This window comes from Ursus americanus, chromosome X (assembly GCF_024610735.1).
Source record: "Ursus americanus isolate L20-20 chromosome X, mUrsAme1.1.p, whole genome shotgun sequence".
Classification (NCBI taxonomy): Eukaryota; Metazoa; Chordata; class Mammalia; order Carnivora; family Ursidae; genus Ursus; species Ursus americanus.
The window spans coordinates 81,260,268-81,285,994 of record NC_142164.1 but is presented as its reverse complement, the minus strand read 5'-3'; the positions used below and the strand labels follow the sequence as shown (position 1 = coordinate 81,285,994).

The 25,727-nt window shown below is 39.0% G+C and overlaps 1 protein-coding gene across 2 annotated transcripts in view; it reads left to right on the top strand.

The window, feature by feature from the left end:
* CLCN5 (Cl-/H+ antiporter 5) overlaps positions 1-25,727 on the top strand; it is a 162,757-nt gene that overhangs the window by 102,654 nt on the left and 34,376 nt on the right. For both annotated transcript variants that reach the window (XM_087859903.1, XM_087859904.1), the window contains exon 4: positions 15,163-15,309. In XM_087859903.1, the coding sequence (XP_087716029.1) occupies positions 15,163-15,309 (147 nt within the window). The remainder of the gene's footprint in view (positions 1-15,162; positions 15,310-25,727) is intronic.

The following is a 25,727-nucleotide window of genomic DNA, read 5'->3' as shown; positions in this document are numbered from 1 at the left end:
ATTTCCCTGATGAATATAGATACAAAAATCCTCAACAAAATATTAGCAAACCGGGTGTAATAATACATTAAGAAAATTGTGCACTGTGATCAAGTGGGATTTATTCCTGGGTTTCACAAGTGGTTCAATATTCACAAATCAATCAACATGATACAACACATCAATAAGAGAAAGGATAAGAATCATATGATCATTTTAGTAGACGCAGAAAAAGCATTTGACAAAGTACAACATCCATACATGATAAAAAACTGTCAACCAAGTAGGTTTAGAGGGAACATACCTCAACATAATAAAGGCCATATATTAAAAAAACCCCACAGCTAACATCATCCTTAATGAGGAAAAGCTAAGGGCTTTTCCTCTATGGTCAGGAACAAGACAAGGATGTCTTCTCTAGCCACTTTTATTCATCATAGTACTGGAAGCCCTAGCCACAGCAATCAGACGACAGAAATAAAATACAAATTGGCAAAAAAGAAGTAAACAATCACTTTTTGCAGATGACATGGTACTCCATATAGAAAACTTGGAAGACTCCACCAATAACTGCTAGAACTGATAATTGATTTAAGAAATGTTGCAGGATACAAATCAGCATACAGAAATTTGTTGCATTTCCATACACCAAAAGCAAAGCAGCAGAAAGAGAAATTAAGGAAACAATCCCATTTATAATTGCACCCCAAATGATACCTAGGAATAAACCTAACCAAAGAGGTGAAAGACCTGTACTCTGAAAACTATAAAACACTGATGAATGAAATTGAAGATGACACAAAGAGATGGAAAGATATTCCATGGTCGTGGATTAGGAGAAGAAATATTTTTAAAATGTGTATACTACCCAAAGCAATCCACACATTTAATGTAATCCCTGTCTAAATACCAACAGCATTTTTCACTGAACTAGAACAGACATTCCTAAAATTTGTATGGAACCACAAAAGACCCCTAATAGCCAAAGCAGTCTTGAAAAAGAAGAGCAAAGCTAGAGGCATCACAATTCCAGACTTCACGTTATATTGGAAAACTGTAGTGATCAAAATACTATAGTATTGGCACAGAAATAGACACATAGATCAATGGAACAGAATTGAAAACCCAGAAATAAAACCACAACTATATGGTCAATGAATCTTTGACAAAGCAGGAAAGAATATCCTATGGAAAAGAAAGAAATTGGGTCACTTTCTTACAGCATACACAAAAATAAAAATAGATTAAAGACCTAAATGTGAGACCCGAAACCATAAAAATCTTAGAAGAGAGCACAGGCAGTAATCTCTTTGACATTGGCCATAGCAACTTTTTCCTAGATATGTCTCCTGAGTCAAGGGAAACAAAACCAAAAGTAAACTATTGGGACTACATCAAAATAAAGAGCTTTTGCAGAGCAAAGGAAATTACCAACAAAACTAAAAGGCAACCTACAGAATGGGAGAAGATATTTGCAAATGATATTTCTGATAAAGTGTTCCTATTCAAAATACATAAAAAATTGACACAACACCCAAAAAACAAATAACCCAACTAAAAAATGGGCAGAAGATGGGGCACCTGGGTGGCTCAGTCGGTTAAGCATCTGACTTCGGCTCAGGTCATGATCTTGGGGTCCTGGGATTGAGCCCTGCGTTGGGCTCCCTGCAGCGGGAGGTCTGCTTGTCCCTCCCTCTGCCCCTTCACCGACTCCGTGCACTCTCTGTCTCTCTCAAATAAATAAAATCTTTTTTAAAAAAGGGCAGAAACCCGAACAGATAGTTCTCCAAAGAAGACATCCAGATGGCCAACAGACACATGAAAAGATGCTCAACATCACTTATCAGCAGGGAAATGCAAATCAAAACTACAATGAGATATCACCTCACATCTGTCAGAATGGCTAAAATCAACAACACAGGAAACAACAGGTATTGGGGAGGATGTGGAGAAAAAGGAACTCTTGTACACTGTTGGTAGGAATGGAATCTTGTGCAGCCACTGTGGAAAACAGTGTGGAGCTTCCTCAAAATTTAAAAATAGAACTACCCTACTATATCCAGTAATCGCACTACTTGGTATTTACCCAAAAACTACAGAAACACTAATTCAAAGGGATACATGCACCCTGATGCTTATAGCAGCATTATTCACAATAGCCCAGATATGGAAGCAGCCCCAGTGTCCATCAGCTGATGAATGGATAACAAAGTGGTACATATACACAATGGAATATTATCCAAAAAAGGAATGAAATCTTGGCATTTGCAGTGATATGGATGGAGCCAGAGAGTATAACACCAAGTGAAATAAGTCAGAGAAAGACAAATACCATATGATTTCACTCATACATGGAATTTGAAAAAACAAATGAGCAAAGTGAAAAAGAGAGAGGCAAACCAAGAAACAGACTTTTAACTATAGAGACTAAACTGGTGGTTACCAGAGGGGAGGGTGGTGGGGGGATGGGTTAAATAGATCATGGGGATTAAGGAGCGCACTTGTGATGAGCATTGGGTGATGTATGGAATTGTTGAATCACTATATCGTACACCTGAATCTAATCTAACACTGTATGTTAACTGGAATTAAAATAAAAATTAAAAAAAAAGTAAAAATCAACTTTAAATCCTTATCTGGAATTTATTGCAGTGTTGTATACACTGTAATTCTATATTGTTTTCCATTTTGATATCTGGCGATCTCTCAACTGTTTACCAAAAAGCAATTCTTATATTTGTGTTGATTCTGGTTTATTAACAGTTAAATTCTTATAATAATTTGTATCCATTGCTAGAATCTCTATTGTTATTCCATTTCCACAAAATTTTAATGATTATTTCTTTGTAGAAGATTAAAATCTGACAGGATGTTTGCCATACTTACATTTAAGAAAATGGAAAATTCATAAATATGTGGAGTTTAAATAACGTGCTACTGACTAATCAGTGGGTCGAGAAATTGAAAGAGAATTTAAAAATTACCTTGAAACAAATAAAAATAGAAATGTAACATACCATAATTTATGGGATGCAGCAAAAGCATCTCTAAAAGGGAAGTTCATAGTGATAAATGCATTATCTAAAGAAACAAGAAAAGTCTCAAGTAAACAACAGAACTTTATACCTGAAGAAGAAAGCAAGCTGAAAGTTAGAGGAAGAAAATGACAGAGAGCAGGAATTTAAAAAATAGAGACAAAAATATAGTAGAAAAGACGATGAAATTACGATTTGATTCTCGGAAAAGATTAACAAAATTGACAGACATTTAGCAAGACTCACCAAAAAAGAAAGAAAGAAAGAAGAAAGAAAGAAAGAAAACTCAAATAAATAAAATCAGAAATGAAAGGGGAGTTGTTACAACTGATACCACAGAAAGACAAAGGATCATAAGAGACTACTATAACCAAATATATATTAACAAGTTGGACAACCTAGAAGAAATGGATAACTCCTATAAACATACAACCTATCAAGACTAAATCAAGATGAAGTAGAAAATCTGAGCAGACCAATTACTAGTAAGGAGTTTGAATTAGTAATCAAAAACCTCCCAACAAACAAAAGTTTTGGATTAGATGGCTCCACTGGTGAATTCTAGCAAACATTCAGAATTAATAGTATTTATTAAGAATTAATTCTTAATAATTAATTTTTATTTATTATAATTAATAAGAATTATATTATATATTATATATAATATAATAATTTATTATAATTAATAAGAATTAATTTTTTATTAATTCTAATAATTTATTAAGAATCAATAGAATTAATAGAAATAATAGAATTTATTAAGAATTAATAGTAATCCTGAAACTCTTCCCAAAAAACTAGAAGGGGAGGAAACTCTTCCACATTTATTTTATGAGGCCTGCATTACCCTGATACCAAAACCAGACAAGGATGAGAAAATTACACAAGAAAAGAAGATTACAGGGCCATATCTCTGATGAACACAGATGTAAAAATACTCAACAAAATATTAGTAAACCAAATTCAGCAATACATTAAAAGGTTCATACACCACAATCAAGTGGGACTTATTCCAGGGATGCAAGGATGGTTCAACATCTGCAAATCAGTCATGGTGATACACCTCATTAACAAAATGAAGGATAAAAATCATATGATCATATCAGTGGATGCAGAAAAATAATTTGACAAAATTCAACATTCATTTGTGACTAATACTATCAACAAAGTGAGTGTAGAGGGAGGGAACATACCTAAACATAGTAAAGGCCGTATATGAGAAGCCTACAGTTAACATCATACTTGGTGTTGAAAAGCTAAAAGCTTTTCATCTAATATCAGGAACAAGACAAAGATGCCCACTCTCACCGCTTTTATTCAATGTAGTTTGGAAGTCCTAGTCAGACCAATTAGGCATGAAAAGAAATAAAATGTATCTAAAGTGAAAAGGAAAGACCTAAATGGTCAATATTTTCACTATATAAAAACTGTCGAGATACATATCCTTAGAGACTCCTCCAAACAACTATTAGAACTAATAAATGAATTCGTTAAAGTTGCAGTATTCTGGAATACAAAATCATCATGCAAAAATCTGTTGCATTTTATATACTAATAATAAAGTATCAGAAAGTGAAATTAAGAAAATAATTCCATTTACAATTGCATCAAAAAGAATAAAATACCTAGGAATAAATTTAACCAAGTAGGTGAAATACCTGTATATTGAAACCAACAAGACATTAATGAAAGAGCTTGAAGAAGACCCAAATAAATGGAAAGATATTCCATGCTCATGGATTGGAAGAATTAATGTTGTTAACATGTCCATATTACACAAAGCAACATATAGATTCAATGCAAGCCCTATCAAAATTCCAATGGCATTTTCACAGAAATAGAAAAAAAAATCCTAAAATTTGTGTGGAACCATAAAAGACCCCCAATAGCCAAAACTATCTTGAGAAAGAAGAACAAAACTGAAGGTATCGTGCTCCCTTATTTAAAACTATATTACAAAGATATACTAATTAAAAAATATGATATTGGCATAAAAACAGACATATGGATCAGTGGAATAAAATAGAAAACCCAGAATTAAACCTAAACATACACGGTCAATTAATTTACAACAAAGGAGGCAAGAATATACAGTGGGGAAAGGACAGACTCTTTAATAAATGGTGTTGGGAAAATTGGATAGCTACATGCAAAAGAATGAAACTGAACCACTGCCTTACACCAGCCACAGAAATGAACTCAAAATGGTTAAGGATTTGAATGTAAGACCTGAAACCATGAAATCTTAGAGGAAAACATAGGCAGTAAGCTCCTTCCCATAGGTATTGGTGATGTTTAGTTAAACTGACACCAAAAGGAAAAGCAACATAAGCAGAAATAAACAAGTGGGACTACATTAAACTAAAAGGCCTCTGCACAGCAAAGGAATCCATCAGCAAAATGAAAAGACAACTTACTGAGTGGGAGAAAATATTTGCAAATCATATCCATTAAAGGGCTAATATCCATCCAATAGAACTTATAAAACTCAATAATAAAAAATCCAATTAAAAAATAGGCAGAAGGTCTGAATAGACATTTTTCTAAAGAAAACATACAGATGGTCAACAATGCGTGAAAAGATGCTCAACATCATTAATCATCAGGGAAATGCAATCACTTCACACTTTTTAAAATGGCTATTATCAAAAAGACTAAAGATAAGAAGGGTTGGCCAGGTTGTAGAGAAAAGGAAATCCATGCACATTTGTTGGTGGGAATGTAAATTGGTGCAGCCACTATGGAAAACAGTATGGAGGCGCCTCAAAAAAATTAAAAATAGAATTACCATATGATCCAGTAATTCCACTACTGGGTATTTACCCAAAGAAAACAAACACGTTAATTTCAAAATATGTATGCACCCCCCGTGTTTATTGCAGCATTATTTGCAATAGCCAAGATATGAAAACAATCCAAGTGCTCACCAGAGGATGAACAAAGAATGAAACACATACACACACACATGCTCACACACGTGATGGACTATTAGCCATAAAAAAGAATGAGATCTTGCTATTTGCAATGACATGGATGGACCTTGAGGGCATTATGCTTAGTAAAATAAGTCAGGGAAAGACAAATGTCATGTGATCTCTCTTATAGGTGCAATCTAAAAAGAAGACACTAAGTTTATAGATACATAGAATAATAGATTGGTAGCCACCAATAATAGATTGCTAGTCACCAGAAATGGGGTGGGGGTGGTGGTGGTGGACATGGGTAAACTGTTTGTGTTTTTGTTTTTAGTTTAAATAAATTGAATTTTTAAAAAGATAGTGCATACACTAGTATCCTTGCTTACTCTTCTAGATGAATTTCACTATCAGTCTTTTAAGTTGTATAAAAGATGCCATGGGGACTTCAGATTACTATGTAGATGTAGTACAATTCAAATTAGTATCTGTTCATTCTTGCTATATTCAGACTTCACATCCAAGAGCATGACAAATCTTTTGACTTATGTCTTCCTTTTTTCCCCTATTTGACTTTTATAAATTTTAATGTAATGTATTTTGAGTTTATCTCTCTATCATAAATAATTGTATTTTCTAGTTCTATGGTGGTAAATAGGAATGCAGTTGTTTCTTGCTTATTTACTTTAGAATTTCTGAATTCATGTATTATCTTTAGTTATTTTAGTTAATATTCTTAGAGTTGTATAGATTTATGTCATGTAATCTAAACATCAGAGTATCATATTTCTTCCTTGCCTATGTACATTCTTCCTTTTTTTCATCTTAAAGTTTTTCTTGTACCATATTAAATATAATTGGCAACAGGAGGAAGGCATCATTGCCTTTCCATATTAAAGAGAATGCTATTTGGCAGCTTGGTTTTAATTTAAATATTCTATATCATGTCAGGAAAGAAATCCTGCACTCGGAATATTTTAAAAATTTTAATCTGGAATAAATGTAAATTTAAAAAAATCCATTCTTGATATCTGTTAAAATAATTATGGCTTTTAAAATTTTATCGGTTAATCTGATAAAGTATGTTGATAGTTTCCCTTGCGATACCAGTCTTATGGTCTTGGAATAAACTCTATTTATAGCATGCAACTCTTGCAAATGTGATGCTGTATTTAGTTTGTTAAAGTTTAAGAGTTTTATTCGTATATTCCAAAGTGAAAGTGTTCTATAAATTTTGAGCGTTGTCTTTGTCAGGCATGACAGACCCTTGTCCTTGAACCACATGGCGCTTCTCTAGCCATCTTGTTCATTTCTCTCTTGAAAGCTTTTATAACAGGATGTTCTCCCATGTGAAGAGTCTCTGAGATAAAACCAAAGAAAAGCTGTTCTGCTAAGGGAAGATAGCACATGATTGTTTTAATTTTAGTTTCTCTGAATTTTTAAAGACCCCTTTTTCCTTTTCTTTAATAAATTATCTACTAATGTCTTTTTGCTGTTCATCTGTTGGGATCCAATTTTAATGGTTCAAAATATCTCTTTATATATCATAGCTATTGCTCCTTTGGAAAAAAATAATAGAAGATATTAGTTTGTCACTTGTTTCACTTTGACAGCAGTCAGTGTGGTCTCTTCTGACTGGCTTGTCCTCTTCTTCTGTCTCATCGGGCATGGGTGTTGCCCAGATACAATTTCTCCATTCAGTGTCCTATCTCTAATTCAGCAATTCTCAAAGAGTGATCTGGCTTCCTGAGACTTGAGGAGTCTGCAAGTTCAAACACTATTTTCATATTAATATTAAGATATTATTTGCCTTTTTCACTTTCATTGTTTAAAGATTTTATTTATTTATTTGGGAGAGGGAGAGAGAGGGCGAGCATGCCTGAGTAGGAGGGAGGGCAGCAGGAGAGGGAAAAGCAGACTCCCTGCTGACGAGGGAGCCCCATGCAGGATTCAATCCCAGGACCCTGGGATATGACCTGAGCCAAAGGCAGAGGCTTCACCAACTGAGCCACCCAGGCGCCCCTTTCACTTCCATTTTGTCATGAATATATAGTGGAGTTTTTTAGAGGCTGTGTGACAGGTGATGATGTCATCACTCTGATGGTTAATGGAATATGTGAAGCAGGATCCAGCCGTCCTCTGTTAAGGCAGACATTAAAAACATCCTCAAAATGCCTCTCACTGATTGTGTTTTGGAAAATATAGACCCCCCCAAAGTTAATGTATAGTGATTGGAGTATTATTATATTTAAGTACATTAATAAATATTTATTTTTAACATTCCTGTGTTTTACTTTCTAATAAAGTAAATAGCTATACATAAAAGCTCTTTAAGCTTCTCAATAATTTTGAAGACTAAAGCGATCCTGAGACTAAAAAATTTGAGAACTGCTGCTCGGGTACTGCCTGCTTTGAGTCTTGTCTTTTCTCAGAACCCATACTTACCTGTGAGGCTGACTCCCAGATGAAGGCCACGGTGTGAGAAGCAGCACTGTTATTTCCTCCTGGGGTTTTTACCCCACAATTTTGACAGAGAAGGTGCCTTGGGTTAAGGATTGGCCCAAACCTCCGAAATAAGTACCTTCTATGGCATCTTAGAGACTGTGGGGCAAGGTTTGCATTTCATTTCTGCCTCTCAGAATAGAGTGACTAAAACTGCAGTTGGACTATGAACTAGATGGTTTATTGAGCTCTCTCTCGTTGTGGCTGGCACTTGGGAACAAAGATGTAAGTTACCCTGTCCTCCGGTAACGCAAAGTATAATGGGTAGACAAAAATTGATTTTCTCATGTGTGTGTCAGTTTGTATCACCTTTAGTGTTATACTTAGAATTGTCTTAATGTTTTAGTTTTAATGATATGATAATACTTGTATCTTGGTGGAGTCTATAATACCTCTCTCAAGCTCTTCTTCCTCTTGCGTTCTCTCTTTTCCACTTTTGCAGCAGCATCTGGTATAGATTACTTACATGGAATGCCTCGTGCAGGTCAACAGATAATTTTTGTGGAGCATAAATAAGAAATAGAAAAGCTTATCACTTCTTTGAGCTTCTTAGCGTGGGAATGTGGGATACATTTTTCTGTTTTCATTGAAGGGCCATGTGTATCAGCCCACCCGTTGGTTTATACATTTGTTTTTACCAAATGGGCTAGTTGAGATGGAAGTGTTAATTTATGTGAACCAACAGATGTCACTGTCACTAGTAAAACAAGATGTCAGGAAGGTATAGCACCCTCCCCGCCACACGCACCTCAGCCTTTGGGAATCTGCCCCTCTCTTCCTCCCCAAATCACCCACATTTAAACAGGAAGTAGCAAACTGCCTTCCTGTAGCCCTTTACTCCTCTCTCTTCCAGCCCACTGATGCCGCACTTACCTCTTAAAATCATGTGTGTGTTTGTTTTTTTATCATGTTAGTCCTCAAAAACTACAGTGACTCCATTGGCTTCCCAGGCCCTTCACAATCTATCTCCATCCATTTGCTTACAAACACCCACCCTGTCCTATGGTCAAGCACAAATGCCGGCCTCATTCTTATCTCAAGCCTTTGGCCATTTTTCCCCCCCCTGGGCCTGGAATACCCTCTCTCCTCCAGGGAGTCTTCTCTGGCTTACAGTCTCCTCTCCATTTTCTGAATGCCAGTTGCACTTTTATTCTAATGGTTTAGCACTTAGCTGTTGTGTAATCACATTACATGGAAGTTCTCTCCCCAACGAGATCATAAATTCCTTGAGAGTAGTGACAAGGTAACAAATATTTTTTTGTATCCTCAGTTTCCTACCATCGAAGTGCAAGGAATAGATAATATTGAGTGTCAGCCATGTAAATACGTTGATTGGCTGTTAACTCCTCTTCCCCAGCTAGATTCCTCCTCCGTAAGCATTTATTGAACACCTACCCTGAACAGCACTAGAGTTGCTGGGACAACAGAAATGAGAAGGATATGCCGTAGTCACAAGACTGAAGTGGAAGAGATTACGCAATCAATATAGATGTCTGAACAAAGGAGGTGGTTGAGGGGAAGAGTTTGTGTGAGCTTGCTCTAGATGGACTGAATGGGATTTCATCAGGCTGAAAAGAGGTTGGGGGCCTGGATGGGATTGCGGGTCCAGTATCTGGCTTGAGCGAAGTCATGGAGGTGTAAAAGTAGGAGGCTTATAAGGAGTATAATACATTTGTGGCAGAAGATAAGTCAAGCTTGGTAGAAGGGATCTAGATTTGATAGGGTCCTGAATGCCATGCAAAGAAATTTAAACTTGACCCTATAGGCATTGGGGAACCAGCTTATGGTTTTAAGCAAGAAAGTGACAGAAGGCACTAAAAGTGCCTTTAAGCTGAAAAAGTCAGCTGTGTAACACAAATATCAACCATTTCCCCCTGATTGCCCTCCTCCCTGGCCCTCCATTATATGACAAGCCCTATATGTATGTCATCCACTAGTTGGGATAATATATCGAATCCCCTTACTTTGTTCCTCTCCTACCCTACATGCTGGCTGATTTCAGGTTTGTGGCCATGTAGAAGTTTGATTTATTCCAGATATGCCATTCTCCGGACTGACATGTCACAATGAAGCCGCAAACTTGTGGAAAGAGCCCTGGGCTCGGAGTTTTAACTGCATGTGGGTTCAAATCTCAACTGTGAGGAACTTTATTTCCTCATGATTTTGCTGCTTTAACTTTTTCTCTTGAGCTTTTTTATATCTGCAAAGTAAAACCAACGGCTCTACCGGAATGGGTTATCCATAGGCAGTTATCACTCTTGAGTTTTACCAATTGTGTTTATTTCCTTTGTCGAACTCCTATTTATAGCATCTGTTTTGCTCTATTTACTTGCTACTTCTAATTTCTTTTGTTGACCCCTTATTTCTATGTACTTATTAAGGAAGCACTTTATAACCTAAACAGTGAACCAGATAGCTGCTCCAGGAAATGTTTAGAATGAGGCAGCTCAATTTAGCTGGATTGTTCTGTGTCAGTGGGTTACAGGAAGGAGTTCGTAAGGTCCCTATGGGGAAACTGAAAAGTTTTCCAGCTTCTCCTTTGTGAGTCCTCATCCTGTAGTGTCATTATTTTGTTTTAATGAATTCCCAGAACAATAGGTACACCCATCTGAAAATACGACCATAGGACATATTCCGAAGCCAGGCGTAAATTATTTTTGGACTCCCCATACTTTTTCTTCCTATGATTTGTGGGGCTAATGTAAAGTTGCTGGCACTGTGTATTTTACATCATTTCCTGAATGAAACAGGCAGCCAGTGGAGAGAGAGGAAAAGGAGTCTGCATTATTTTGCACATTTTCTGGCCTTTTTCCCCCTTCAGTTCTAGTCACTGTATGAGATTCATGGACATTTAGTAAATATAAATGGAAAGAAAACCTCTTGAGCTGTGCTGCCCTTTTAGCCTGAGTTCTTCTCATCAGCTAAAACGATGTTTGCTTTTAGCAAAGATTTCTAGAAACCTGGAATATACCTACCCTTGAGATAAAGTGCTTTTTGTAGGTTTGTTGAATGTAGTAAATCCAGGGTTAGACAAATATTAACTACATATATTGACTTTGATACCAACTGCATTTAAAAAAGAAAGATGATGTGGAGGGTGAGGGCAGGGAGCATGTCTTGTTTGGCTTTTATGGCTTGTGTTTAAGTTGATGTTATTTCTGCTGTATTTTTCATTTTCATCCTGTTGAGTTTGAGGTAGCAAGAAAAGCGTCCGGTGGAGTTCTTGGGAATTCAGGCCTAGAGTTTGAGGTAGAGATGAGAGCTAGGGATAGTAGGTTTCTTTAGAGGATCAAATGAAATAAATCAGATTAAGGTGAAGAAGGATCTGTGGTCTCAGTCAGATCCAGAGCAAAGTAGAGGGGCCCTTTTTTTTTCTTTTTTCTTTTTTTTAAAAAAGATTTTATTTATTTATTTGTCAGAGAGAGAGGGGGGAGAGAGAGAACACACAACCCAGTGGGGCAGCAGGCAGAGGGAGAAGCAGGCTCCCTGCCGAGCAAGGAGCCCAATGTGGGACTCCATCCCAGGACCCTGGGATCATGACCTGAGCCAAAGGCAGACACTTTACCGACTGAGCCCCCCAGGCATCCCTACCCCCCCTTTTTTTCTTAAATAAAAAATAAAAACACTTCTTCCTGTATGGCACGAGGGAAGACAGAGAAATTCAGGATTTCCTCCGTGTTATTAGTAATAGGAAAGAACTGCTAAGGACCTGTGGGAGGTCAGTTTCCCTAGAAGCAGCAACTGAGACAGGACATTCTGTGTAAGCACGTTTGTTGCGGGAGGTGCTCGGAGAAGGGGAGTGAAGGAAGCAGTAGAGCAGGTGAAAGAGTCCAGCGAGGATGAAGGACTGGCGAGCAGCCACGGAGGAGCTCAGCTAAGGCCACAGAGCATGGATTCTTAGTATCCTGGGACTCACTTGATCCACAAAGCAAGGTTAGAGTTCTTGTAGCTGAGGAAGTGGTTTTCTGAACCATAATTTTGTACATTATTAGTACCTTTGGATAAATGACCCTACCTTCCTTACCTGACCATATGTCACCACATAAGCATGGTAATGTTCCTGGAGAACTTCTTGTTCATGTCTGCACGGAGTTCAAGCTATTTGTGCATATTAAGGGAGGGTGCTGGGAATGCATTTCTTTTCTTTATATTTGTCCTTATCCATAGTGAATGGCAGAATTCCCTTGGGATATCCGTTCTCTTGATTTCAACCATCACCTTGATGTTGATGACTCTCAAAATCTTTGTCTCTCAATCTTCCTCTCATCTGGCCCACCCAGCCTCATTTTTGTGTCTGTCCCACTGTCCCACAATGATTTGTACATAATAGGTGGTTCATAAACGTCACTCACACTTCAGTCAGGCTGGTCTCTATTACAAGTGAGTTCTTATGAAATCGAACACATGATTTAGAGCTTGACCTTTTGCAAAATATTAACTGGGCAAATACTTAGCCTCTCTGAGCTTCGTGAGTTTCTTCATCTGCACTAGGAGCGATAATGCTACAGCGTGGGAACACTGGAAAAGTTAAGTGAAAGAGTTCAGTTTAAGCACATAGCCCGGTGCCTAAAAATTAATAAGTACCTGGTAAATGTTGGTTATTTATCCTTTATGCTCAGTGTTTAAAATATTTAATTTATCTGTTATTCCAGTTTTTCAGCCCTATTGCTTCATTTATCCTATCTGATTTTTCCACATTCATCATATATAATTCTGATAACCTAAAAAAAGTAAGTTTCTTAAAAGCACTGGAATACTTCAAAAGGAATATTATTTGCCAAACCCAAAAGAACTATGTTGACTATCATTTTGGATCAAGATTTCATTAAAAAAATGGTGTGGGGGGCAGGACTAGGTGAAGTAAAGTTGACTATAAACGCTATTTTTTAAAATCAATATACTAAGATTTTTTGAGTAAAATATATAATCTGAAGATTCACACTTGGGATATAGGAAATGTTTCATCTTTAATAGTAAATTCTTGAGCAGAGAAAAACGTTAAACAGCACAGCATGCCTCTTTTTCCCAGTACTTCTGAGCATCTGCATTGTGTTATGAGCTCTGGGAGAGTCAGAGCCATGAGATAATGTTTCTCTACTCCTAAATGGCGAGCACATTTCTTAGTACTGATGTCTAGGTTTTATTTCAGTTGATTACTTAGGAACTCCCATGAGTTTTGTACACATGCCCTCATTTGGTTTGCTCATTTGCATGGTTCTCAAAAAATGGCTATCAACTGCATGGTAAGGGTAGAGGTACCTTACATCTGAAGGGTAACTGAATATACTAAGTAGTTTGCATTGTCTATATTGTCCAAGTAAGAGCATGAAAGAAGACATAAGAATGAGTGGTAACGCTGAATAGACGTTTTTCCAAAGAAGACATCCAGATGGCCAACAGACACATGAAAAGAGGCTCAGCATCACTCATCATCAGGGAACTGCAAAGCAAAAACCACAGTGAGACCGCACCTCACCTCACTCAGAATGGCTAGTATCAAAAAGACAAGAAATAACAAGTGTGGGTGAGGATGTGGAGAGAAAAGAACCCTTGTGCCCTGTTGGTAGGAATGTAAATTGGTGCAACCACTGTGGGAGACAGTATGGGGTTTCCTTAATTAAACATAGGAAAAAATATGATCCAGTAATTCTACTACTGGATATTTACTTAAAATTTGAAAATACCAACTTGAAAAAGACATACATACCCCTGTGGTTTTTGCAGTATTATTTACAGTAGGTAAGATGTGGAAGCAGCCCAAGTGCCCATCGATAAATGAATGGATAAAGAAGATGTGGTATATATAGACAATGGAATGTTACTCAGACCTAGAGGGTATTCTGCCAAGTGAAATAAGTCAGAGAGAGACAAACACCATATTATTTGTCTTATATGTGGAATCTAAAAAACAAAAATGAACAAAGAAACAGACTCAAATCCATAGAACAGGTGGTTGCTGGAGGGGGAGGTGGGTGGGGGATGGGCAGAATAGGTGAGGGGGATTAAGAGGTACACACTTCCATTTATAAAATAAATAAGTCAGAGATACAGCATAGGTAAAATAGTCAATAATATTGTAATAACGTTATATGGTGACAGATGGTGACTACACTTATTGTGGTGAGCACTGAGTAATGTATAGAATTGTTGAATCATGTGTTGTACACCTGAAACAAATATAACTTTGTATGTCAACTATACTTCAATAATAAAAAATAGAATTGGTAGTAACCCAAAAGGTGAAAACTACCCAAATGTCCGTCAACTGATGAATGGGTAAACAAAATGTGGTCTATCCATACAATGGGTATTATTCAGTCTGAAAATGGAATGAAGTACTGATACGTGCCAGAACATGGATGAGCCTTGAAAACATTATGGAAAGTGAAAGAAGCCAGACACAAAAGGTCACATATTGTATGATTATATTTATATGAAATATCCGGAATTGGCAAATCATGGAAGCAGAGAATAGCAGTTATAAGGGTCTGGGGCTGGGGGGGGGAGTTACATTTACTGGATACAGAATTTCTGTTTGAGATGATGAAAAATTTCTGGAAATGGAGAACGATGATAATTGCAAAACATTGTGAATGAACAATGCTACTGAATTGTCTAGTTTCGAATGGTTGAAATGGTACATTTTATGTGTATTTACCACAATGAAAAAGGATAAGTGTAAGGAGCTTGAAGGTCATTGTCATAAGCCTCATGTTTTCCTCTCTGCACAGGAGCCATGGATAACAGAGGCTTTCAGCAGGGGAGTTTCAATAGCTTCCGGAGCAGCTCCAGTGATGAAGACTTGATGGACATTCCAGGGACAGCTATGGATTTTTCCATGAGAGATGATGTTCCTCCCTTAGATGGAGAAATAGAAGGTATCATTACTGTTGATGACAGTTTATCTTTTTAAAAATTATCTTTTTAATGTACACACAGTAAAATTCGTTTTTTTTCTGGTGCAATCTTATGAGTTTTAACACATGCAGAGACTTTTGTTACCGCCACCACTGACAGGATACAGAACCGTTCCACATCCTAGAGAGTTCCCTCTTGCTAGCCCTTTGCAGCCAGACCTCCTCTACCCCCAACCCCTGGTGGCCGCTGATCTGTTCTCTGTCCCTGTATTTTTTTTCTTTTCTGTAATGTCATATGCATGGAATCACATAGTATGTCGCCTTTGAGACTGACTTCATTCGCTGAGCCCAATGCCTTGGAGATTAAATCAAGTCGTTCATTCTTTTTTTTCTTGCTTAGTATAGCCTGAATTGGGATCACTGGGTCATGTGGTAAATCTATGTGGAACTTCCTAAGAAACTGCCAAACCATTTCCTAGAGTGGCTGTACCGTTTTATATCTGAACTAGCTATGAATGAGAGTTCTACTTGTTCCCCATCCACAACAGCTCTGGGTATTTTCTGTAATTTTTATTTTAGCCATTCTGATAGGTGTGTAGTGTTATCTCATCATGGTTTTAATTTAATTTCCCTAATGCCATATGATGTTGAACATCATTTCATGTACTTATTTGCCAACCTTGTATCGTCTTTGATGAAGTATCTGTTCAAATCGTCTCCCTTTTTTATAATTGGGTTTTTATTATCTGGAATACATTTTTTTTTAAGATTTTATTCATTTGAGAGAGAGAGAGAGCATGAGCAGAGGATAGGGGCAGAGGGAGAAGGAGAAACAGACTCCCCACTGAGCAAGGAGCCCGATGCAGGGCTCAATCCCAGGATCCTGGGATCAGGGCTCCTGGGATCAGGGCCTGAGCCAAAGCCACTTAACTGACTGAGGCATGCAGGAGCCCCTGGAATACATTTATAGAAGGAGAATTCCCTCCATCTATTATTTGGTTATCCAGTAACATCATTCTTTTCAATAATTGCATATCAGTTCATGGTATAGTGGTTCCATAGTTTATTTAACCAAGTTTCTATTGATGTACATTTCAGTTTCCAGTCTTTTGCTGTTATAAACAATGCTGCAGTGAACACCGTGTGTGTGTGTGTGTGTGTGTCTGTGTCTGTGTTTATCTTTTAAGTATATTAGAACATTTCTGTGGCACGAGTGTATGAGTGCTTATTTCCCCACAGCCTTGCTGGTGCTGAATATTAGAATTTTTTCATCTTTACACCTTTGATAGGCAAAATAAATAAATCAATAAATTTTCATTACTTTAATTTTCACTTTTTTAGATTAATGAGGTTGAGCATATTTTCATATGTTTACTAACCATTTAGATTTCTTTTTTAAAACTACTGTCTGTTTCTTTAACCGATTGGGATTGCCATTCTCAACATAAAGTCAGAGGATAAGAAACTATGTCAGAATTTATCATTTAGCAAATTTGTATTGGAGGCATATGACGTTGCAGAAACTTTGCTAGGTTCTGGGAATTAGCAGGGCTTTAAGGCACCCTTCCTACCTTCATGAAGTTGATTCTAGCTGGCTAAACAAACATACGTAGTTATGAGAATACCTAACTCTTAGAGTCATTTTCAGGATTAAATGAAATAATAACACAAAGTGGTTATAATTGTACCCAGCCTCGAGCTAATGCTCAATAAAATGTTAGCTCTCATTATTATTGTTAGTTTATTTCTGTTATAACTGTATATTGTAAGTGTTGTAACTTTTATAAGAACTTAGCAGTGGAAGTATTCTATGTGTTTGTGTGTGTCTAGGATTGGAAAAGATTTCACAGAGAAGGTGTGTTTGGGAAGGGCCTTCCTTGAAAGATAAGTTATTTGGTAGGAAGGAAGAAGGGCTTTCCAGGTAGAAACCAAGCTTTTACAGAGATATCAACAGGCATAATATACAGAGGTATGAAAAGGCAGACTATAAGCCCAAATAAATAAATTAGGGCTTTGAATATCACGCTAAGAAGTTTGAATCAACTTTGTATTCACTGTGAGGACAAACTCCTTCACCCATTCATTTGACAAATACTTTTTGAATACCTACTACGAAGCCGGCACTATTGTAGGCACTGGGGATACAGTGGTGGGATTAACATAGGTAAGATCCACGTTGATCTGGAATTTAGATCTAGTTGGATAAATGAGTAAAGAAACAAGACTACTTGGTTATTTACCCATTATAATAAGTGCCAAGGTAGAAATAAAGTGAATGACAATAGAGGATAACTGAGGAATAATACTTTAGAAAGGTTAGAAAGTTTGAAAGGTCCGGGAAGGCCTCTCTGAGGAGGTGACCAACTTGGGAAGAACATACCAGTATGAAAACCACAGGTTCAGAAGGATAATAAGAAGTTGTCCTGTAAAGGTGCCTCAAGACAGTAACAGTAGAAGAGAACCCCTGAATTTAAAGTTCATAAAAGAAAGGTACTCATGGTTTGGTAGTTCATGGTTTTTCATATTTGCTTCCTTCTGTGAAAGGCACTTGTGTTTGTGTATCCCTTTCACTTACGTGTAGTTAAAACCCTCGCAAGTCGGTTATAGCAATCACTGGCTGTGGTGAAGTGGTCACTTAGGGTTTCCATCAACTTAAACCGGCCACCTCTAATAAGCCTTCTGGCTAATCCAGAGTGGTTTAGCTTAGTTATCATTACTGCTCTAATCAAAAATGATATCATATAGCATCTGTCTCACCAAAGTACTTGTTGTGTTCACGTTGCTCTCAGTAGGTGATGGAGGCAAGCGAGTATCCATCTATTACTCCTGTTTAATAGACCCGAAAGCTGAGGCGGATGAGATTTTGGCATTGCTTGTGATTGTAGAATGTGTTTTTACACGAGGAGTCCTTTGCCACTTTTCACTTGCCTTTACAGGAGAATTACTGCTTGCGGTTTACAAGGTCTGACCGTAAAACAGCAAAGCTGTTTTCTATGAGCCACACACAGAAATCGGTCCATTTACTGTACCCTGTAGTGATATAATTTTCTTGCTTGCTTCTTAATTGTTCTTACTTTATTTAGTGTTGTCACCTGGGATTTCCTCATGTACACAACAACAACAACAGAAAAAAGGTCATAAAGTCCTTGACGGCGGTGGTGCGGCTGTGCATAAAATACTACATTTTGTACCGGGCACAATGGCACGTACTAAAAAGATTAGTTAAAAGGAGCTTGAAAGGCAGAAGTGGTTCTTGTTTTCCAGATGGCTAGAGGGATTGATTTATGAGGAATGAATACATAAATAATGCATGGCATGGTTAAATGCATCTGTGGTAGTGTTATAGTAGTCTGTAAATGAGAAGAAACATAAACATGGAGGTCTTGAAGAAGGGGAGGGGGAGGGAAATAGAAAAAAGGGTTTGAGTAATAGGAAAAAAAAATTCAGAGCTGCGCTCGTCGTCCCTCCGTTCTCACTTGCCTGCCTCTGCAGCCTGGACATCATGGTTGGTCATTCATTCATTCACCCATTCTGTTAGTCAGTGTTTAGGGAGCACCCAGATCTTAGGAACCCAGCCCTGTGCTGTTTTTGTAATGCTCATCAATTCCCTTCTTTCCCTCACCTCCTCGTCTTCCCACCTCGTGTTCCTTGCTACTCCTCTCGAGTTGTTGCGTGAGGAGACCTTCCTGGCAAGAGAGAGCCACGCGGGTAAAGGCAGGGCAGTGTGAGAGAGCCTTTTCTTATCAGGCAACACAGAGTCTGTGCATCTGCGATCCGAGGCTCCTGGGGCCGAGGTGGTGGCGGTTGGAGCAGGAGGGAGGATAGCAGGGGATAGGGCGGGAGATCCAGTTAGAAATCTGGGTGAGGTCTAGACTGTCTGTGCTTCTGGACCTTATCTTGTAACCAAGGAGTCGTCCAGTGATTTAAAAGCAGAGGAATGATATGATCAGATTGGGGTTTTCAGGAATTTATGGCAGTGTGGAGGGTGGATTTGGGGGAAGAGTGGGTTGAAGACTGGGAGACCAGTTAAACTGTTATTTTAAAAAAAATCTAGATAAAAGATCAAATGGCCTGAATTAAGACAGCAGGAACAGAGAGAAAGGAAGAATAACTTCTGGAGAAATTTCTAAAGGGGGATTGATAGGACTAATTTGATATGGGGAATAAACCGGCAGAATCCCAGATGACTTCAAAGCCCAGGCAGGGTGTGAGAGCCAGCAGAGTCCCCCTCATGTGGGAGAACGTGCCCAGACCACCCCTGCAGGCCTCAACATCACCTCCCAGTGTCCCAGGGAAGGGAAAAATGTCTTTGAAAATGAAACAGACAACAGTGTGTGAAATCCGTCAAGGAAGCTGTGAAACAGTTGTGTTTGTTCGGCCGTGCTGCAAGGAAAGATCGTAGTATTCCTCCAGAGAGAGGTGCAAAACATCTTGGGCCCCGGCTCGCGGGCTCCTGTCAGCACTGCAGTTGACTCAAGCGATTGTGTGGATGGCACAGACTTTTCTTTCTTTTTTTCTTTTTTTTGTCCTTATTATGATAAGGAAAGGGACTTTAGAATCCATCACCCTCATAATACGCAAACTTCCCCTAAATACTTAGCCTGGGCAGACGGTGATTGTTACTGCTGCTTTTTGAGCTTGTTGGGGGGGAGGGGAAGTGGCCTGTAGCAGAAGCTCTGGGGGGGCCATAAACCATACCAGTTTTCTTGCTGAACCCTCAAAATGAGGCTTATTATGATGGCCACAGTCTTTGAGGGCTTCCTTCAGGTTCCTTGATAGGAAAATACCTGGTCACATTTTAGAATCTGTGCCGCTTTATCTCTTCCCACTTATTTATTTACATTTTTGTCTTATTTAAAGAACATGCTTTATTCATAGTTACTTAGTTTTTACCTGATGTCCCAGCCAGGATACCACATGACATTTAGTCTTCATGTCACCTGGGGCTCCTCTTGGCTGCCATGGTTTCTTAGACTTTCATTGTTTTTGATGACCTTGACAGGTGTTTTTTTCCGTAGTTTTTAAACTTTATTACATACCTGTCTTCTCCCCCCCCAGTTTTATTGAGAAATAACTGATACACATTGCTGTGTAAGTTTAAGGCTCACGGCATGATGGTTTGATTTATGTATACTGTGAAGTGATTACCACAGTGGGTTTAGTTAACATCCGTCATCTCCTATAGGTAGAATCAAAAGAAAAAAAAACCTTTCTCCTTATGATGAGAACTCTGAGGATTTACTCTCTTAAAGTCCTATATATCATACAGCAGTGTTAACTGTTAGCTATAGTCCCTCATGTTGGACATTCCATCCCTAGCGCTTATTTATCTTGTACCTGAAAGTCTGTACCTTTTTGACCACCTTTCTCCAATTCTCCATCCTCCCACCCCCTGCCTCTGGCAACCATAAATCTGATTTCTTTTCTATGAGTTCATTTTTTTTTTCTTTAGATTCCACGTATACGTGAGATCACACAGTATTTGTCTTTCTCTGACTTACTTCACTTAGCATAATGCCCCAGTGTCTATCTGTGCTGTCACAAATGGTAGGATTTCCTCATTTTTTTAGATAGCTGAATAATATTCCATTGTATATGTATATGCCACAGTTTCTTTATTCATTCATCATTGATGGACACTTAGGCTGTTGCCATGTCTTGGCTATTATAAATAATGCTGTGGTGAACATGAGAGTGGTGTTTTCGAGTTAGTGTTTTCATTTCCTTTGGTTACATTCCCAGACTGAGTGGAATTAGTAGATAGTAGGGTAGTGCTATTCGTAATTTTTTGAGGAACTGCCATACTGTTTTCCACAGTGGCTGTACCAGTTGACAGTTTTGAGGATTACTGGTCAGGCATTTTGTAGAATGTCCCCCAATGGAGATTTGCCCGATGCTTATCTCATGATTAGACTGGGGTTATGGGTTTTAGGGAGGAAGAGTAGAAGTAAAGTGCCATTCTCATCACATCGTATCAAGGCTATATATTGTCGATGTGACTTATGGCTGCTGATTTTAACCTTGATCTTCTGGCTGAGGTAGTGTGTGTCCGCTTTCTCCACTGTAAAGTTACTTGCTTTTCATCCTTTCCATGATGTACTCTATGGAAGGAATTCACTGCATAGCCCACACTTAAGAACTAGGGAGCTATGCCCCACCTCCTTGAGGGTAAAGTATCTACAGAAATTATTTCGAATTGGTCTGCATGGGACAGTGGTCTGTTCTCTCCCATTTATTTATTCAACTACTATTTACGTCAGTACGGACTCATTTGTTTAAACTTTGGGTTATAATCCATTTCTACTTTATTTTGTTCAAATTTTTCCAGCTTTGGCCATTTGGAGCTCTTTCAGTTTTCTGTTTCCCTTTGACACAGCCCTGTCACTGGGGGGTTTTCTTGGGCCCTTACTTTCTGGAACTACAATGTGCCATTTCTCCAAGGAGTCCTGGTACCCTTTAGTAGGGAATGGTATTAGAAATGAAGGTATGGGCAGTAGGTGTGCTCATTTCTACTGGGGCGTTGTTGCTTTAGGCACTCTCAACCACTCAGTAAAAAAATATATGTGTATGTGTACTGACCTGTGTCTACATATATATCTATAGGTAGATATATTATCTATGCGTGACCATCTGTATCTACATTAAGCTAAACACGAGATCATACCCATGTCTCTGATTCTGCTCCATTGACACATGTATCATTCTAGCCTCCTCCCCTGGCTTGTTTGTAACCTCCCATTCCAGGTAGTGAGAAACTTGGCTCCCACCATCCACCATCCATTATTTAACTGTTCTCTTCCAGTGTATGTATGGTGCTTGCTTTCTTTCTTTTTAAATCTTTTTATAAAAGATTTTTTTTATTTGTGAGAGAGAGAACAGAGTGAGAGCGAGCGAGAGCGCAGAAGCTGGGGGGAGGGACCCTGAGCAGGAAGCCCAATGTGGGGCTCCATCCCAGGACCCTGGGATCATGACCTGAGCTGAAGGCAGATGCTTAACCGGCTAAGCCACCCAGGTGCCCCCATGTATGGTGCTTTCAAATCGTTAACCCTTACCTTCCATGAGAAACTACATTTTCAGCTAGAATATAGTACTTACACACAATTTTTTTTGCCTTTAGTCTTACACACTCCACTCAGTTCTAGTTTCTTGGACCAGCACCTTTTTCCTCTATACCCCCTTCCGTGAAGCTGTTTTGCAAATTTGTAATATAGATTATTCTGTCACATTCTGCATTTCATCCTGGGGTTTAAAAAAAACCTTGCATACATTAAGGTCCATTGTGCTATAAAGTTCCATGGATTTTGACAAATGCATAGCAACAGGTATCCACTATTATAGTGTCATGCAGAATAATTTCACTGCCCTAAAACAAATCCCCTGTGCTTTACCTCTTCAGCCACCTCTCTTCTGAGCCCCTGGCAACTACCAGTCTTTTTTTCATCTCCATCAATTTGCTTTTTCCAGGATGTCAGTAAATGGAATCGTACAGTCAGTAGGCTTTTCAGATTGGCTCCTTTCACCTGGCGATATTCAGTTAAGGTTCTTCCGAGTCTTTGTGTGCATTGAGCTCTCACTCCTTTTCATTACTGAATAGTATTCCATTGTCTGGATAGATGGCAGTTTGTCTGTCCATTCACCTATCTACTGATGGAGATCTTGATTTCTTCCAGCTTTTGGCAATTATGACCAAAGCTACTATAAACATCTGTGTGCAGGTTTTCGTGCAGGTGTAAGTTTTCAAGTCAGTTGGGTAGATATATCGGTGTATAATTGCCATATTATGTGGTAAGACTATGTTTAGTTTTGTAAGAAATTGTCAAACTGTCTTCCAAAGTGGCTGTACCATTTTGTATTCCTACCAGGAATGAATGAGAGTTCCTGTTACTCCACATCTGAATGATTGGTGTTGTCAGTGTTTTAGATTTTAGCCATTCTAATAGGTAGGTAGTGGTATCTCATTTTTTAAAAAGATTTTATTTATGTATTAGAGAGAGTGTATGAGCACGAGTGTGGGGAGGAGCTGAGGAAGAGGGAGAAGCAGACTCCCCACTGGGCAGGGAGCCTGACACGGAGTTCAATCCTAGGACCCCGGGATCAAGACCTGAGCCTAAGGCAGATGCTTAGCCGACTGAGCCACCCAGGCGCCCCTCACTGTTGTTTTAATTTGCATTTCTCTAATGACAATGATGATGAACATCTTTATGTTTGCTCTTTGCCGTCTGTGTATCTTCTTTGGTGAGGTTTAGGCCTTTTTTTTTTAAGATTTTATTTATTTATTTGACAGAGACAGCCAGCGAGAGAGGGAACACAAGCAGGGGGAGTGGGAGAGGAAGAAGCAGGCTTTCAGCAGAGTAGGGAGCCTGACGCAGGGCTTGATCCCACGACCCTGGGATCACGCCCTGAGCCGAAGGCAGATGCTTAATGACTGAGCCACCCAGGCGCCCCAGGTTTAGGTCTTTTGATTTTAGATCTTTCTTCTTTTCTAATATATGAACCTAATGCTATGGATTTCTCTCTAAGCACTGCTTTTGCTGCATCTGACAGATTTTGATATTGTATTTTCATTTTCATTTGCTTCAAAATAGTTTGTAATTTGTCTTGAGACTTGTTTGGCCCATGGGTTACTTAGAAATGTGTTCTTTAATTTCCAGGTAATGAGGCATTTCCCAGCTATTTTTAAAAATTGGTTTCTAGTTTAATTCCATTGTGAATTTATGGTAAAGTGGCCACACATTGGGCTGTTTAATGGATGGTGTAACCGTCTGCGCCAGAGAGCGAAAATTTTGTAGTGTCCTTGTTTTTTTTTTTTTTAAGATTTTATTTATTTGAGAGAGAGAAAGTGAGAGACAGCATGAGCAGAGGGGGGAGGGGCAGAGGGAGAGGGAGACGCAGACTCCCCACTGAGCAGGGAGCCCAATGATGCGATGATGCGGGATTTAGTCCCAGGACTCTGAAATCATAACCTGAGCGAAGGCAGACGCTTCACTGACTGAGCCACCCAGGTGTCTCCTGTAGCATCCTTGTTTTTGTGTCACCTCTTGATTTTGAGTTTCCTTTAAGTGCAGCTTGTTGAGAGACATTCTGTGGCTCAGTTCTTTCAGCTGCAATCCACTGTCATTACACTGGAGCCCTCTTGGCCTCGTGGTAAGGTATGTAGGAGCAGGTCATTTTATAATTTTCTGTGAAATCTCCGTGTCTGCTGGGCCTGTGTCTTATGGCTGTGACCATCACATGGTTTTGTCCAGTGGTACAGTTTTTGTTTTCCCTGCCCCATACTTCTGTTCTGACCACAGCATTCCCAATCCATTTCCTGGAAGCCCTGGCCCCTGTTGACTACACTTTTTTTCTCCTTTGGGTGAGACAAAAAGGTGGGTGGGGGTGGGGGGGTGGGGGTGTAGAGAGGTGGGGGGTAGGGGGTTGTGTGCACCCGTGTCTGCTGGAGTGAGAGGAATGCCCTTCCCCCAGTGGGGGTAAGGCTAAGGCAAAGTATTTCCCCCTGGAACATAGGCCTTTGGTATAGAGAAAGCTCCAGGGAATTTCACAATGATTACTCTTCCCCTCCCCTGGTCAGAGCCAGGAGGGATCTTTCTCTTATCTTCACTGTGAGAACTTGGTCGGGTTCCTGGAGGTAGAGCCCACAGGCGTGCAAGCCTCAGAAGTTTCTCTCTGTCACGCAAGTCTGCACTCAGCCTCCAGCAGTTCGTCAGCGTTGCCTTTCAGGTGTCCCTGCAGCAGTTTGTGGTTCAGCTGGTCTCTACTTCAGGTGAGCAGTCTCTTTGTGTCTTTTTGGATAAACCCTTCTCTGCAGATTTGGCCATTGCGCTTTCCCCCTGCAACCCTCATTCTCAGGCAGGTCCGTGAAAAGTTCGTGACTTTTCAGTCTGTCCAGCTTTTTCTTGTAGGGGTGGGAGTGACAACTTCTAAGCTCTTCACTTGGCACAGCTGAATCTGGAAGCTCCGCATGTGTTTTTCAGTCAGTGGAACCACTTTGGTCCCCTCTTGAAGGAAAAAACAATATGTAGAGGCCCTTTGTCAGTACTATAAATCCAGAGCGGATTATTTTTAACCTTACCTTCTTCCAATTTACAGCATGGGGTAAAGGGCTGCTGTAACATTTGAGGAGTGCATGTGAGATGTTTCTGGAGTCTGTGGCTAGCAGCTACTCCACAGATCCGGTAGCCCTATTGGTAGAGCTCTGGTTAGCCGTATGCCAGAAGCATTGGGTCCCAGGTTGTCGTTATACTTTGCTCATGAGCTGAGTCTTACTTTTCTTTTCTAAGGATCAGTAGTGCCATTTTATGATCCTGCCAGAAGAGTGTTCTCAGATAACTAGGCAGTCAAAATACCATTTGGAATTTTTCAAAGCTTAAGGTCTTCTCAAGTCATTCAGCACAATATATGAGTGACCAAAAAAAAAAAAAAATCATCGCCAAAATGAT